The sequence below is a fragment of the Panthera pardus genome, unplaced genomic scaffold (assembly GCF_024362965.1).
Source record: "Panthera pardus isolate Hobbes unplaced genomic scaffold, ASM2436296v1 HiC_scaffold_11, whole genome shotgun sequence".
In the NCBI taxonomy this organism is placed as follows: domain Eukaryota; kingdom Metazoa; phylum Chordata; class Mammalia; order Carnivora; family Felidae; genus Panthera; species Panthera pardus.
Window position 1 is genome coordinate 104,634,237 of NW_026526666.1, and position 16,040 is coordinate 104,650,276.

The 16,040-nt window shown below is 66.1% G+C and overlaps 1 protein-coding gene and 1 long non-coding RNA gene across 2 annotated transcripts in view; one reads left to right on the forward strand and one right to left on the reverse strand.

Moving 5' to 3' along the window:
- MEGF6 (multiple EGF like domains 6) overlaps nucleotides 1-10,236 on the forward strand; it is an 87,481-nt gene extending 77,245 nt beyond the window's left edge. Inside the window, 23 exon segments of the mRNA XM_019461174.2 lie at nucleotides 330-346; nucleotides 348-398; nucleotides 400-463; nucleotides 541-623; nucleotides 625-670; nucleotides 777-908; nucleotides 1,834-1,962; nucleotides 2,040-2,168; nucleotides 2,411-2,539; nucleotides 2,972-3,027; nucleotides 3,029-3,101; nucleotides 3,362-3,490; nucleotides 3,713-3,841; nucleotides 3,981-4,109; nucleotides 4,261-4,392; nucleotides 4,496-4,624; nucleotides 5,218-5,346; nucleotides 6,346-6,474; nucleotides 6,646-6,774; nucleotides 7,102-7,230; nucleotides 7,322-7,450; nucleotides 8,003-8,131; nucleotides 9,623-10,236. Coding sequence (XP_019316719.2) covers nucleotides 330-346; nucleotides 348-398; nucleotides 400-463; nucleotides 541-623; nucleotides 625-670; nucleotides 777-908; nucleotides 1,834-1,962; nucleotides 2,040-2,168; nucleotides 2,411-2,539; nucleotides 2,972-3,027; nucleotides 3,029-3,101; nucleotides 3,362-3,490; nucleotides 3,713-3,841; nucleotides 3,981-4,109; nucleotides 4,261-4,392; nucleotides 4,496-4,624; nucleotides 5,218-5,346; nucleotides 6,346-6,474; nucleotides 6,646-6,774; nucleotides 7,102-7,230; nucleotides 7,322-7,450; nucleotides 8,003-8,131; nucleotides 9,623-9,687 — 2,396 coding nt within the window. The 3' untranslated portion in view covers nucleotides 9,688-10,236.
- Nucleotides 10,237-12,011: 1,775 nt separating this feature from the next.
- LOC128775919 (uncharacterized) lies at nucleotides 12,012-15,865 on the reverse strand. Its single transcript, XR_008420907.1, has 2 exons — nucleotides 14,981-15,865; nucleotides 12,012-13,381 (listed from the first exon to the last, which is right to left on the reverse strand). It is a non-coding gene; the product is annotated as an uncharacterized LOC128775919 (long non-coding RNA).
- Nucleotides 15,866-16,040: the final 175 nt, after the last annotated feature.

Consider the following 16,040-nt stretch of genomic DNA (forward strand, 5'->3'; position numbering starts at 1 on the left):
ACCGGCCAGCCGAGCCGCCTGCCCTCCCTGTGGGCGGTGCTGTGCCCTCTGGGCTGCCGGCGTATGGGGGGTCTCCCAGCCTCTCTGATGCACTCCCCATTTTGCCTGTTGAGCTGTCCTGGGGCAGGGGCTCCTCTTTGGAGGTGGTCCTCTGCAGCCTGCAGCCCAAGGAGGGGCTGGGGGCTCCCATGACCCCTTCCTCTCCCTCCCCTGGGCCGGCTCAGTTGGTGCCACCGCTAGGCTGGGACACAGGGTCGGTACCGTGTGCTCCCCCGGGGCAGCAAGGCCCCCCGGGGAGACTGACTGGCTATGGTGGGGGGGGGGGGTAGATTGTCCCGAAGGCCAGCTGGGGGCTGGGCTGCCAGGAGATCTGCCCTGCGTGTGAGCACGGTGCCGGTCTGCGAGCCCGGGACCGGAGCCTGCCTGTGCCGCCCCGGCTACACAGGCAGCCGCTGCCAGGACGGTGAGTCCCATGTCCCTCCGACCTCAGACCCTAGCCCGGGCGGCCCCACCCACCGCTCACGCTTCCTCGTCCTGCAGCGTGCCCGGCGGGCTGGTTTGGGCCCGGCTGCCAGATGAGGTGCTCCTGTGCCAATGACGGGCACTGCCACCCGGTGACCGGCACGTTGCAGCTGTGCCCCCGGGTGGACCGGCCTCAGCTGCCAGAGAGGTGTGTGGGCCCGGGGGCCCGGGGCCGGGCTTGTGGGGGGGAGGAGGAGACGGGATGCTCGCGGGTTCTGCCGGGCCTGTGCGGGCTGACCTGGGTTGTGTTGCAGCCTGCGACAGCGGCCACTGGGGACCCAACTGCAGCCACACCTGCAGCTGCAGTGTAGGCCACGGGAGTTGCGATGCGGTCAGCGGCCTGTGTGCGTGTGAGGCTGGCTACGCAGGCCCGCGGTGTGAGCAGCGTGAGTCCTGGCCCGCCCACAGCTGTGCTCCCACACGTGTACACGCCCGCACGCAAGTGCTGGGGCCCTAGTCCTGGGACAGGGCAGGGGTCCCCTCCCCCAGCTCCCCCTGCCCCCCCAGCTCCCCCTGCCCCCCCCAGCTCCCCTGCCCCCCCCAGCTCCCCCTGCCCCCCCAAGCTCCCCCTGCCCCCCAGCTCCCCCTGCCCCCACAGCTCCCCTTGCCCCCCCAGCTCCCCTCTTGCCCCCCCAGCTCCCCCTGCCCCCCAGCTCCCCCTGCCCCCCCAGCTCCCCCTGCCCCCCCAGCTCCCCTGCCTCCCGGCTCCCCCTGCCCCCCCGCTCCCCCTGCCCCCCCGGGCTCCCCCTGCCCCCCCCGGCTCCCCCTGCCCCCCCAGCCCCCCCAGCTCCCCCTGCCCCCCCCGCTCCCCCTGCCCCCCCAGCTCCCCCTGCCCCCCCGGCTCCCCCTGCCCCCCGCTCCCCCGGCTCCCCTGCCCCCCCGCTCCCCAGCTCCCCCTGCCCCCCTGCCCCCCCGCTCCCCCTGCCCCCCAGCTCCCCCTGCCCTGCTGGGCCCAGGCAGCCCCCATGTACCTGGGCCTGAGATACAGGCACACCTGGAGCAGCAGACAGGGAGAGGTGGGGTCCGTTGCACCCCACGGGGCACCCAGAGGAGGGGGGACCAAGGGCCACGACCTTCTGCGTGTGCCCCCCTACAGCTGGGCCCAGGGGGTCCAGAGTCATGCCTGGGGCTCCTCTCCTGGGGGCTCAGTCCTTAGCGGGCCGGGCAGGGAGGGGGTGGAGGCAGGTAGATGAGCCCCTTGGGGACTGCCCCGCGGTCCTGTCCCCCAGCTCAGATGGCAGAGGCACAGGCAGGTGTCTGTCCGTGTCTCCCCACCTCCGGCTGATGCTGGGCGGGGGCTGCACGGCTCAGGGTGTCCCCAGGGCTACTTTGGGCCGGGCTGCGGGCGGCGGTGCCAGTGTGAGCACGGGGCAGCCTGTGACCACGTCAGCGGGGCTTGCGCCTGCCCGGCCGGCTGGAGGGGAACCTTCTGTGAACGTGGTGAGCTGGGCCGTGGGCCGGGGCTGGCGGTGGGCCCCGTTTCCTGGCTGTCTCCCATCACCGCCCGCTCTCCGCAGCCTGCCCGGCGGGCTTCTTCGGACTGGATTGCCGTGGCGTCTGCGACTGTGTCGCCGGAGCCTCCTGTGACTCCGTGAGCGGCTCCTGCCTCTGCCCCGCCGGCCGCCGGGGCCCCCGCTGTGCCCAGGGTACGAGAGGCCCAGGCGGCCCCGGGGGCTACAGGAGGGGGGCCGGGTCCACCGGGCCAGACCCGCGTCTGGGGCCTCATCCTGGGTGTTCGACGCTGCCTGGTGGCCACCTGGGAAACGCCGCTTTTGCCCACAAGGGCCAGCATGTTGGTCTCTGTGGCCACCCTGCCTGTGCCCACCCTGCCTGCTGCAGCCCCGTCCAGGGCCGCTCCCCAGGCCCCTGACTGTCCCCTGTCCTGCAGCCTGCCCAGCCCACTCCTACGGACACAACTGCAGCCAAGCCTGCACCTGCTTCAACGGGGCCTCCTGTGACCCTGTCCACGGACAGTGCCTCTGTGGCCCTGGCTGGCTGGGCCCCACTTGCCTGGAGGGTAAGCCCTCCCGAGGAGGGGTCCTTTAGGAGCAAACAGTCCCACGCCGGGGAGTCCGGAACCAAGGATTGTGTCAGCCCTTCAATGAGCCGTGCAGGGTCACGTGGGCATGGGATGCTAGTGACGCGGGTTTCACCGGGAGCGACGGGCAGGGAGGACCGGGGCCTGTCACACCCCCACGGGGCCCGCGGCACCTGGGGGCGGCAGGAGGGTGCCGAGCCCCCACCGAGGTGGGTTGGGGGCCCAGGGTGGCCTGGGGCAGGTTATCTTACACGCAGCCCTGGGGGAGGCCCTCCCCACAGAGCCTGGTGTTGGGTTTTGGGGTGGCTGGAAAGCACAGAACCACCAGGGCCAGCCCTCGACAGGGGAGAGGCGTTGGCCCTGCTGGGCTGACTGGTGGGGTGCTGTCCGCCCCCCCACCCCCTCCTCCAGCCTGCCCCTCAGGCCTCTACGGCGAGAACTGTCAACATTCCTGCCTTTGCCAGCACGGGGGGCACCTGTGACCCTGTCTCAGGCCACTGCACGTGCCCAGAGGGCTGGGGTGGCCCAGCCTGTGAGGAGGGTGAGCATGGGTCAGGCGGTAGAGGAGGAGGAGGGACCCGGGGTCCGGGGTGGGTGCCCCGAGTGTCCCGGCACGCCTCCCCGCTCCGACCTCCGTGGGCAGAGGCGGCTTCCTGCTGCTGGGGGCTGTGGCCCCAGACCCGTAGTGTGACCAGCCCCAGGCACCCCTCCTTCTCGACGTGGGGTGCAAGGCCCTGGGCGGGGTGGGGGTCTCCTGGGCGCGGGGGACACAGGGCACTCCCGGAGCACTGTACCCTGCAGAATGTCTCCCGGGACGCTTCGGGGCCGGTTGCCAACACAGTTGCAGGTGCCTCAACGGTGGCCTCTGTGACCGGTACTCAGGCCGCTGCCTCTGCCCAGCCGGCTGGACCGGGGACGAGTGTCAGAGCCGTGAGTGGGCCAGATTGGGGGCCGGTCGGGGGAAGTCCGGGGGTCCCTCTGGGGCCATCAGGGGCTGGCCTCGCTGCCTCCCTGCAGGGTGGAGGGCCCGGTGAGGGGTCACTTGGCAGGTGGGGGCAGGGGCGGCTGTCTGAGCTCCCAGGGGTCTCCTGTGGGAGGGCTGGGGGGGCCCCGCTTGAACCCCTGGAGCCCGACCCAGCCCTCTGCCTGCAGCCTGTGCCGAAGGCACGTTTGGGGCTCACTGCGAGGAGCGCTGTGCCTGCCGGCGGGGAGCCACCTGTCACCACGTCACGGGGGCCTGCCTCTGCCCCCCGGGATGGAGGGGCTCGCAGTGTGAGAACGGTGAGCCCCTCGGCGCCGCTGCACCCGGGGGCCCCGCTGCTCGGGTGGGGGTGGGCCCTGACGCCGTGTCCCCCCTCCCCCGGCCCGGCCCGCGCCGGCCCTGGGGCTCCCTGCCACCCCAGCACATGGCTTCCCGCAGCCTGCCCGCGTGGCCGGTTCGGAAAGGACTGTGGCCAGCGCTGCCAGTGCCCGCCGGGCTCTGCCTGCCACCACGTCACCGGGGAGTGTCATTGTCCAGCGGGCCTCACGGGGCCCAGCTGCGAGCAGGGTAGGTGACCCCGCCCGGGCGGGCACGGGGCTGTGCGTCCCCCTGGAGCGGCACCCCCATGGGGGGGGAGGGCTCCGCAAGGGGGGCGGCTCTGGGGCGGATGGAGGGGGCTCCCGAGCCGGGCCGGGACCGACCTCCGCCTGCGCCCCAGCCTGCCCGCCAGGCACCTTTGGGGAGCGCTGTGGGCAGAAGTGCCGTTGTCCCAGCGAGAACCAGACCTGCCACCCCGCCCTGGGGACCTGCACGTGTGCCGCTGGCTACCACGGCTCCGGCTGCCGGCAGCGTGAGTGCGCCCGGCCGCCCGCCGGGCCGTCCTTGGGAGGGCTGCGCACTGCCGTGGGCCTGGCCCAGCTCCTGGCCCCTGGCAACGGCTCCTGTCCTCGCAGGGTGCCCCCCTGGGCGGTTTGGACCCGGCTGTGAGCAGCCGTGCGGGTGTCTCCACGGGGGCTCCTGTGATGCGGCCACCGGGGCCTGCCTCTGCCCTGCTGGATTCCTTGGGGCCGACTGCAGCCTGGGTGAGTGGTTGGGGCGAGGGCTGGGTGGCTGGCTGAGGGAGGGGGTGGCTGCCCTCTGTGTCTTGGTGGGCAGGGCCCCTGACCATCTGCCCCCCCCCCCCCGCCCCCGATTCTCCTGCTGGCCCCAGGCTGGGCTAAGGTGGGGGGTGTCAGTGTGACCCCAGTGTCCCTGCCGGCCAACTCTGTCCCCTTCACCTGTCCCCACTCTCCCCCTCTCCCCACCCCAGTCCCCCCAGCCACGTCCAGCAGGGGCTTGTGGACCTCTGTGCAGAGGCCGGCCAGGCATCCAGCTGAGAAAAGTGCCTTTCTCTGAGTCATGTGGGGACTTCCCGCCCATCCGGGAGCCTGGCTGGGCTGGTGGGGGTGGGGTGGGGGCATCGGTGAGTCACTGTCGCCGCAGAGCAGGCCTGGCCCCCAACAGACCCGTGGGTAGAGGGGAGATGCCAGGGCGGGCGGGGGGCACGGGAGGAGGTCGCCTCTGCCCCATCCGGGCCAGACACAGGGCTCCCCCTGCCCCTTCCCGTCCCTGGGCCGACGTGGCAGAGAGAAGGGCAGCCGGCAGCGGCGGCCACCCTCCTGTCTCCTCCCGGCAGCCTGTCCACAGGGCCGCTTTGGTCCTGGCTGTGCGCATGTGTGCAAGTGTGGGCAGGGAGCGGCCTGCGACCCCGTGAATGGCAGCTGCACCTGTCCCCCAGGGAGGACCGGCCTCCACTGTGAGCACGGTGAGCACGGACTCCACCCACCACTGTCCGTGTCAGCCCTTGGGAGCGGGGCCGATGGGCTGGAGCCATGGGTTCCCCAGGGGAGAGAGACCTGGGTCCCCAAAACCGGGTGGTACGTTCATGCTGATGGTCTCTGGCGATCCCAAGGGGCTCGTGGGGGCTGAACAAGTTCCAACCTGGACCCTCCCAGCAGAGGGTGGGCAGGTGGGGGGGGTGGGGTCAAGCAGCTATTTCGTCTGAGGACAGAGCCAGCTTCCTGGCTCATGGCCCCTTGGCATAGCATCCCGCTGGCCCTTTCTGCTTGCCCAAGAGGCCAGGGACCCCAGGTAGAGGGACGTCTGGAGCACGAGGCATGAGGGAGAACAGGGGTGGCTTGTGCCCATGATGGCACCCAGACCCCACGGCCACAGCTACAGCCCCTTGGCCTGGCCCCCACACCCTGGTAGATCTGAGCTCTCTGCTTTTCTTTAGTCCTCCTCAAGGAGTCAGTGACAAACCCCCATTCTTAACCAGCGGCAGTAAGGAGTCATAAGCCTTATGGCCCGGCTGTAGCTAGGCTGCGTCTTCGCCTCCAGGGGAGTACGGCAGCCACGGTCAGTCGTATTACAATCAGAGGCCACCGGAGGGCATGGCAGCCGGGCCTCCTCCTCAGCCCAGAGGGTGTGCCTGTGCGGAGGGCCAACGCCTCCAGGAAGGCTTCCCTGACCACCTCCTGCCAGCTGGGCGGGCACTCCCGTGCCCTGGAGGCCGATGGCCCCTTTCATCCTGATCGTCCCTGGCGCCCAGCCAGCCCTGGCATTTGCTAACTGAGAGAACGGATGAGTGAACAGGACACGGCTCGTGTCACTCCCTGGCGCTCGTGTCCCTGGGGGTGGAGACCGGCACCGGCAGGCCCCAGAAGGCGTCTGTTGAAGGAAGGTCTGACGTGGTGGGGACGTGTCCCCAGAGCGTGTCCAGCCCCGGCCAGAGCTGTGAGCAGCGCCTGACTTCTGCCTCCAGGCTGCCCTCGGAACCGGTTTGGCATAAGCTGCGAGCACGCGTGCTCCTGCAGAAACGGGGGCCTGTGCCACGCCACCAACGGCAGTTGTTCCTGCGGCCTGGGCTGGACGGGGCCACGGTGTGAGCTGGGTGAGCTCCCGGGCGGCCGGAGGGTCAGGGCCTCGATGGGGGTGGCTCTGGGCCCCCTGGAGAGCGTGGGGCTTGGGGGGGGGCTGCCGCGGGTCTGGGCCAGGCTCCCGAGGCCGCTGGAATCAGGCTGGTGTGGGGGGGCCGCCCCTCACGTCCCCGCTCTCTCCGCAGCCTGCCCTCCCGGTCGCTACGGTGCCGCCTGCCGCCTGGAGTGCTCGTGCCAGAATAACGGCACCTGTGAGCCCGCCACGGGCGCCTGCCGCTGTGGCCCCGGCTTCTACGGCCAGGCCTGCCAGCACCGTGAGTCCTGGGGAGGGGACCCCTGCCCGGCATCCGCCCCTGCCACGTCAGGGCCCACCTGGGCTTCCGTGGCAATGGCCGCCGTCCCCGTCCCTCCCCGCGGGGCGGATGGCTTGGGGCCTGGCCCCGCTCACCGTGGGAGTCCGAGGCCAGAGGTCTTGGGCTCAGGGTCCCGTGTGAGCCGGCGGACCTCCCACCCGAGCCCCAGCCGTGATGGGGGAGCTCCCCAGGCCTGGGAGGGGGAAGGGGGGACGCGAGCCTTGGAACCAAGCCCTTTGCTCACTCTGGGCCAACTGAGGTAGGGACTCTAACGCGGGTCCCCTTCAGCCTGTCCCCCTGGCTTCCACGGGGCTGGCTGCCAGGTGGCATGTGAGTGTCAGCACGGAGCCTCCTGCCACCCCGTCAGCGGCCAGTGTCTCTGCCCCGCCGGCTTCCACGGCCAGCTCTGCGAGAGGGGTGAGTGCTTTGTGCTCCCGCGTGCGACCCTGGCCCTGTCCAGTCTGGCGCGGGGACCGGAGGGGACACCGAGCCCGCTGCCTCCCAGCAGGGTGTGAAGCAGGCTCATTTGGAGAGGGCTGCCGCCAGCACTGTGACTGCGAGGCCGGGGCACCCTGCGACCCCGTCACCGGCCAGTGCCTTTGCCCCCCAGGGCGCACAGGGGCCACCTGTGACCGTGGTAAGTCTGGGGTCCCGCTTGGCGGGGCACAGGTATGGGTCTCTGTCGGTGGCGAGTGCTGCTGGTGCAGGTGGAGCCTCAGCTGTGCTCCGCCCTGGGCACCTCTCCCCCCTCTGTGGGGGGCAGCTGCTGGAGGGGGCGCCCAGCATGAGGCTCCTGCTCAGGCTCGTCAAGGCCCCACACTCTGCTCTCTGGCCAGAACGGGGGCCCGGCTGGGCGGGGTGGAGACCTGCCTGATCCGCCAGCCTGCCCGGACGGAGGAGGGGCCGCACACATGAGCTCACGGTTGTGCGCTCAGCTTGACCCGGGGAGGGGCGTCCCTGACTGCCAGGCCCCCTCTGCCAGCCCCAGGGCCGAGCGGGGGGCGGGGTGGTGACGCCGGGCAGGTACCCGGTACCTGGCGCTTTCTGGTGTGGGAGCTCACGTGGGGCGGGAAAAGCAAGGCCTGGGGCCTCCGCTGCCTCACGCTCCTGCATAGAGGTCCTGGGTCCCCTGGGCAGGGCAGGTGGGCGGACCCTCAGGCCTGTCTCCCCTACTTCGTGCTGCCTGCAGACTGCAGACCGGGCTTCTTTGGGCCAGGCTGTGCCTTGCGCTGTAGCTGCGGAGCTGGGGCCGGTTGTGACCCCGTCAATGGGCAGTGCCACTGCGTGGACGGCTACACTGGGCCCACCTGCCAGCAAGGTGAGCCAGGCTCCCGAGGGGGTGGAGGGAGGGCGACATGCTTCTCAGCCCCACCCCCGGCGTCCACCCCACCCCTGGCGCGGGCCCCATCCCTCGTCCCCACACACGGCGCCCCTGCGAGGACATCACCATCCCAGCTGGGTAGCCCTGTTGTCCGTATGGCTGCTGATGGGCGAGGTGCGGACCGTGGGGCCGGGTTCTGCCACGCCAGCCGCCCACGGCGGCCCTAGACCGCGGCAAGGGTGGGCTCAACCACCGGGGCAGGGCTGAATGCATCCGCTGACCTGGCCCTCCACCCCTCCCCTCCTTGCCCTGCGTGTGTGAACCAGAGCGTGATGGTGCGCCCGTGTGTGTGTGTGTGTGTGCATGCGTGTGCTGCAGTCCATATGCTAACCCGTGTGTGTGCACGCTGGTGCGTGCCCGTGCCCATGTGCACGTCGGTGCCTGCCTGCACCCCCAGGCAGTGAGGGAGGGTGCAGGAACTGCACCTTGGCCCCTCAGCCCCCTGGGGGGACGTGCGTCTGCAGGCAGAGCTCTGCGGTGCCCCTGGGGTTCTGCCATCAGCTTGCCCAGACCCAGCCTGCTGAGGGGAAGGGCTGTGTGTGCTGAGAAGGTCGTGCCTGGGGCCCGTCTGGGGCCCGTGCGGACGGGCTGTGCACACAGGTGAAGCCAGGAGCCAGGCTGGGTGGGGATTCCAGACAGGTCCTCGGCTGGGAACCCCAAATGCGGGCCGGATGTTGTGCAAGCGTGCCTTGGAGCCTCTCTGAGGCCGCCCTGGGCCCAGGAGTGTTGGGAGTCCCGGGGGCGGGGTCTCACGGGAGGCGGGATGGGGGCGGGGCGGTGGAGGCGGGGCTTGCAGGGCTGCGGCTCGGGACGCAGCGTCACCCATGGCGGCACCTGGTGGTCGGCTGTGGGATTGCGCCGCAGGCCCTAGGGCGGTCCTAGCAGCCTGGACAGGTGGCAAGGGTCTGGGACCTGTGTCACCCCTGAGCCCGGTGCGAAGGAGGAGAGGCGAGGCCTCCCTGCCTTGCAGTTCTGGGCCCTGCTCGCTTTCCTGGAGTGGAGCGGCTAGCTTCTAGTAAAACCCCTCTCCATCCAGCCTCAAAGTCCCTCTTCCCAGCCCAACATGATACTGGCCTGGGGGCACTGGGGGCTTTCATTTGCAGAGGGAGGGCCCTACAGGCCTAGGTGGCAGAGAGGCATTTGCTGGTGTCACTGGTCTGTTACCAGGAGACTGAGGCCAGAGGAGGGATGAGGATTGTGCACGTACTTACTTATAACCCGGGGCCCACAGGGTGGCGGGCAGGCCAGAATCTGGACCTCAGACACGGGGTGGTGCAGAAGCTGGGGGGGAAGGGCTGGGCTGTCTCCCCTTCATCGGCCTGGAGCTGGAGAGGCAGGAGGGGACACCTGAAGTGGGAGCCCAGAACTGGCCGGGTCGAGAGTTTCCCCGTGCCCCGGGGCTGACCCTCCCTTCCCCTGCCCCTACAGCGGCCTTGCAACTGGCCTCTGACGGACCAGCACCTGGGCTCAGCAGCAGGGCACAGAAACACTAGTGCAGAGGCAGCCGTCAAGCAGGCCCGTCTCCCAGGTGCTCTGGCGACGACTGAGGAGGGCGCCCGTGGGCCAGGACTCCAGCCGCAGCCTCGTCCCCGAGGGCCGTGTGCAGCCACGCAGCCCCTCGCTCTGCAAGGATCGGCCTGCACGGGGAGGGAGGCCCTGGCCGGCCCAGCCGCAAGGAGCCCGGACGAGTGGACCGGCCCTACTGGCTGTGCGTGCTGAGCAAGACCGCCTCCCCGGGTGGGGACTGAGGTGTGGGCGCAGGTGCGGTAGGGGACCCCTGCCCTCCGAGGTGGTTCTTTGGTTCTTCTGGTGCTAGGCCCTGGGACTGCTGTGGCCCGGCCTGTTCTCCTGGAGCCGCAGCCCACTGTATTTATGTAAAAGTATTTATGGGCAGCTGGACACGCCCGCCGCACCCTGGGCACCGAAGGCTGCCCGTCCCCTGCACCATGAAACCCTGATGCGGGACCTTGGGGGCTCTGAGGGGCCTCTGGGTGGGGGACTCTGGTACATGTGAAACCCAGTAATTTAAGGAAGAAGCAGTCGCTTCCTTGTGACCTGTGTGCTCCCTGCTTCGGGCTCACTGTGGTGGCCTCCCGGGTGCGCCCAATGAGTGTGTTCGGACGGGGATCCCCTCCTGACCGGGAGGCCCCGTCTGCCCCCCCCCCCCCCCCCGCTCCCCCAGCGTGTGGCTGGCACACGAGGAGGGTTGGAGTTTGTCCTGGTTCCTGGTGCCGCTGGAGGGGCACGAGGGGGCTGGTCTGTGCGTGGGCCCCTCGCGGAGGAGGCTGGCCCGAGGGCAGGGGTGCTGTGGCAGGGGGCGCAGGCTGGGCACCCCCACCCCTCCTGTCTTCAGAGCGGAAACGGTGGAGGGGTGAAGAACATCCAGTAGAGTGGGCTGCACCCAGATGGTCAGGCCGGACACTTAGGGTCGGGGCTGTAGCCCCTCTGCCCTTCCCTTCGACACCAGCCTAGCTAGCTGATCCCCTCAGGGCAAAGCATCTCATGGAGCAAAGTGACCCACCCTGTCCCCTTAGGCAGACACCTAGTGAACAACCCGTGGCAGAGGAGATCAAAGGGACGGGCCACTGTGTTAAGGTCTTAAAGTCCCAGGAGGGACAAGGGGGGACACATTGGTGACGTGATGCAGGAAGCTGCGTTCGTAGGAGGACTGGTCGTGAAGGCTGGGGTGGAGCTGTGCAGGGTGGGCCGCGCCTGGAGGCTGCAGGGAGGCTCCTAGAGGGAACAGGGGATGGGGACAGGGGACCGGAGAGGACGGTTAGCAGAAACAAGGGGAGTTGTGAACATCCTTCTAATTGAAGTTCTGGAACAAGGAGGGAAAAAATGACGGAAGCAACAACAGAAGTTGTCCGGCCAGAAGGTGAACCGTCTCAGACCAGAAGCGCTCCACGCATAACACAAAAGTAGAAGAGCCAGGATCCCAAGAATTTTAAGAAAATCACCGGCAAAGAGAGACTCTAAGACGCCCAGAAAAGAAGGGAAGTCCTGGTGACGTCAGACTTGACGGCAGAAACTCGGGAATTGAGGACCGTGGTGCTGTTTTCAAAGCACGGATGACGCTCGAGATTGATGTTACTGTTCAAGCGTCTGGAAAACAAAGTCAGGGTTCTTCTTGGGTCTCCCAAGTCCCCACTGGGTTAGCCCTCGAAAGCCTGATCTCAAGATGCACTCAGAGGACGCTCACCAGCAAGGAGAGAAAGCCTAGGAAGGTGCAGTGAGATGTCCCCACGGTTCCCGCCTGACCTGGTAACAGAATCAGGTATTCCCATGAGCCGGCAGCAGAGACCCCGAGAGTGTGTGTGGCAGGGGTGGGGAGGGACATCAGCAAGCCACACGCAGCGGCAGGTGAGCGCAACTGAGTGCAGACATGTGGTAACAGGCTAGGTCACTTCCTGCCCGGAGGGAATGTCATCTCCGGTGGAAAGTGGAGAAGGAGGAATAATAAAGCAGAGTGAGAAGGTAGATTAGCAAAGCCTTGTAAGTGGTTACAAAGGACATCAAAACACTGATCCGGTTGCGTCAGACCTTAATCTGTGGTACTTTAACTGTCAAAGACCTGCCTCGAAGGACAAAAACATAAGCTTACGAAATAAATCAAAAGAAAGCCGGGGTAGGAGTTTCAACGTTTCTGGGCAGAAAGCATCGTAAGTGACTCTATAAATACATGTACAGATAAATGCACGAGACAGTAGAGGCTCTGAAGTCCGTAAAAGTGACCCTATAACAGGGTAGAAATAGACTGACGGTGGGTGATTTTAACGTGTTCCTTAAAAAAAAAGCACATTAAACAAACAGGACATAAGCAATGATAAAACTTTAATAAGCTTTAACATGCGTGGTATATATGTAAACTTATGTTCATATATTTGTATTCTTATGTACAGAATTTATATTCGTGTATATAAACTTTACATTCAGCAAGTGGAGAATGATGGGGCACTTAGCAAGCCTAAAATTCCATTGAAGATGAGTAAGGAAGAAAAAAACTAGCAAGGCTGATGATACTAAAAAAATTTTTTTAATGTTTTATTTATTTTTGAGAGAGAGAGAGAGAGTGAGCAGGGGAGGGGCAGAGAGAGAGGGAGACCCAGAATCCGAAGCAGGCTCCAGGCTCCGAGCTGTCGGCACACAGCCCGACGCAGGGCTCAAACCCACAAACTGTGAGATCATGACCTGAGCTGAATTCGGACGCTCAACCGGCTGAGCCACCCAGGCGCGCCTTGATAGTATTTTTAAACGCAAAGAGAAGATACAGGAGGAAGGACTAAGTTACAGACGCAACAGAGAGGAAGACCTAAAAATGATGTTAAGAATGATTACGTATAAGTAACAGAATTTTTAAATTTTTTTTTAACGTTTATTTTTTTGAGACAGAGAGACAGAGCATGAACAGGGGAGGGGCAGAGAGAGAGGGAGACACAGAATCCAAAACAGGCTCCAGGCTCTGAGCTGTCAGCACAGAGCCCGACTCGGGTCTCGAACTCACGGACCGTGAGATCGTGACCTGAGCCGGAGTCGGACGCTTAACCGACCGAGCCACCCAGGCCCCTAAGTAACAGAATTTTTAAAAAGTGGGTAAGTCTTGAGGGAAGATACGAAACGCCAGGACTGGTGCTGGTGGAAATATACACTTGCACAAACCCACAACTTCAGTAAATACAAGTAGTAACGGAAGCCGCCGCCCGCGGGAGGGCCTGGCCGAATGCCCGTCCGGGTGGTTGGTGCCAGAGTTGCAAGGCCCCGTGAAGTTGTCTAATGGGAATTGTTCCGGAAGCTCTCTGAAACTGAAAAGCAGCTCACCTCATTCCGTGAGGCCCATGGCAACCTGGTTCTGAAACCGGGTGAGGGCGGGGCAAGCAAAGGAGATGACAGATCCGTCACGGGTGTGCACAAGTCCTAATCCCAAACACGCACCGCTCCAAAATGCTCGCAAAGTAATAACCTGATCCAACGTGAATTGCCCTGAAGACGGCGGGACAGCATAGCATCACAAAATGCCTCGACGTGTTTGTGAGACGAGGAATCAGATGATTGTCCGACAGGAGCAGAAAGAACGTTCTATACAGTTCATCTCTTCAGGAGGTGAGTTCTTGGAGGCCCAGGTGGCTGCAGGGAGCTTTGGTGGCAGTGGTCACGTGCCGAGAATCTCTCTCGAGTCTGGTGGAGAAGCTGAGGGGGTTCCGATCTCTAAGCGACGCGACGCTGGCCAGCCCTGCCCGCCTAGCACCCCGCCCCCACCCTCCCCGCGGCCTGCATCATCTGCATCCCCGGCCCTGACCCGAAAGCCCCCGTCTCTGGCTGTCCTGCCCCAGGAGAACACAGTGCGGGAGACGGGACTCCGCTTGCTTAGTGCCGGACCCCCTAGGGCCCAGGAAACACTGCAGAAGGAGTGGAAAGCCGGAGTGTCTCCTGCCCCAGGCCCCAGCAGAGCTCTGTGGCTCGGGCCACACTTGGTGCGAGCGAGACACTAGAATGTGAGGCTGTGGGGAGGGAACCCCGTCCGGTGGTCGGGGGGCAGGACCAGGGAACAGAAAAGGGCCGACAGACCAGTAAGGATCAGCAGGGCGGGGCATAAAAATCGTATATAGCATATGAAATGTGTAAAACCTATAAAACTCAATCGCGCTTCAGCGGAGGCCGTGACCAACTAGGAAACAACGCAAAGTAAGGCACCCTTCACCTCCCCAAGAAAACCTGTCAATGCCAGCAGATTAATCTGGCAAGAGGATGCGGGAAGCCCTGAACCAAGTTAGGAGAACAGACCGGAGAGCTCCCAGTCTGATGTGACCCCGTGCCCAGAGAGCTCCATGATGGCCCGGCAGGGGACAGCTGGGGTTGGGGGTCCGATCTTGGGGATACGGACAGTCACCAGGGGTGGCAACGTGAGCGAGATTTGTGGACGCCCAGGGCCAACGGAGGTAAGGGCGGAAACACTGACCTGCGCGTTGAAGGGGCAAGAGTCGGGGCTACGGGGGCTTCCATCGAGTTTCAGGGACTGGGGGGCCCCAGGCACTGCTAGGGTCCCGCCGTGGACACCCAGGGGCACTGGATGTCTTCAGGGCTGTGGGCCCGGCCACGGTGTCCCCGCCAGCCACCAGGGGCACTGGATTGTGGGGGGGTGCCCTGCAGAAAGGCCTTGGAATGTTTCGGAGTGGTTGTAATAGGTGGGTGGGCGGGGACACCTCAGTGTCTGTTCACACTGGGCCCCACGGGGGTTGGCTGATGTCCTAGGAAGCCCACCGACCCCAGCAGCAAGCCCAAAAGGGGCGGTAGCTGGCTGGGAGGAGGGGCTGGGCTAGATTGCTTCTGGAGACCCCTCCCCAGCAGGGCAGGTGTGGCAGAGTTCAAAGAACCCCCAGGAATCCGGGGGTGGGGGGCAGTGCTGGGCACTGCCATGGAGGAAGGGTCGTTTGGGGTCTTGAGACCTCAGCTGGGCTAGAGGGCAGATCAGAGCCATCTCTGGGAGGGGCGGGGTCCCGGCTGGCCTGCCCCGCCCTCAGGAAGGCACCTCAGGCTAAGCGGAGGCCCCTCAGAGGGTGTGGAGTGGGCACTGGCCCTGGGGGGAGCCCTGGCCTTCCACACTTCACCGCCCAGCCACCCCCCGCCCACCTGAGCCCCTCCAGGCCTCCAAGCCGCCAGGGCCCTGTGCTTCTGGAGCCTGCTTTGAGGGGTTCCCGTCCTGGGCTGGTCTGGTCTGGCCCTGCCCGGGTGGGCCCAGCCCCTCCCCCGGGGTCCTGGGGGGTCCTTCCTCCTGGCTAAGCACCTTACTCCTTGCTTGGGAGGACGAGGGGGCTCCAGCCAACCACTGTGCAGACCGAAATGGGCCTGAGGTGGCGTCCTGGCCCCAGGTCAGGAAGTCGAGGGCCTGGTCTCAGGGCTTTCCAAACCCTCTTTGCTCCATTAGCCGGAAAGGTACCGGGCAGAGGGCGGGCAGTGGACAGGTCTGCCCTCCTGAGGAGCTCGGGGGTCGGTGGGGAGAACGAGCAGGCGGGCTTCCTTCGGGGGAGCTGGGCTTACACAGAAAGCCGCCCCCACCCCTGCCTGACACACACACACACACACGCGTGTGCACACGCCCGGCCTCGGCTGCCAGCTTGCCCGCACAGCAGTTCTGGGAAAAGAGCCGGGAGTTAATCCAGCTCACAGGTGGGCAAGTCGAGGTCCCAGATTCCCACCTGTGCGGTTAGTGGCAGGACCTACGGGGGGCTGACTCCAGTGACCGGACCCTGCCGCTGTCCCACCGCCCTCTGGTCATGTAAAATCCCTGCCCGGGACCCCAGACCCCGCTTGGGCTCTGACCTAGGCCTGGTCCGTCCGACCGCCTGCGGCCATGGAGGTCACCCTGGAGGTCGGTGGGGAGGAGGTGCTCACCCCTCCCGGCATTATATTTCTTCCCCAACCCCATTCGGTGGGCAGAGCTGGGACAGCTCATCCCCACCGGGCCCTCCAACTGGCTCCGGCCGGCCTCCCCTCCCCACCTGGCCGGGCCCAGGACCGGGAGAGGCACAGCTCAGGGCCTGCCTGATTGCCCCCTTCTGGCTGGGAGTGTGGAGCTGCCCCCCTGGCTTTCAGACCGGAGCTCCAGCGGGATCTGGGCAGATTCTTGTCATAATGGGAGCCCCCACCCCAAGGACAGCACTGCCCGAGCCGAGAGGGGCCCTGGGCATGGATAGACTCTTCCCCACCTGCACGTCCAGGTCCTGGGGCGGGGGACAGATGGGCCCTGAGGGAGGCGGGGGTTGGTGGGACATCCCAGAAGAGCCCCCAGACCCACTAGCCAGACGGAGCCCAGCAAAGGAGTGTGTGGGGACGGGTCAGGAGCCACTGG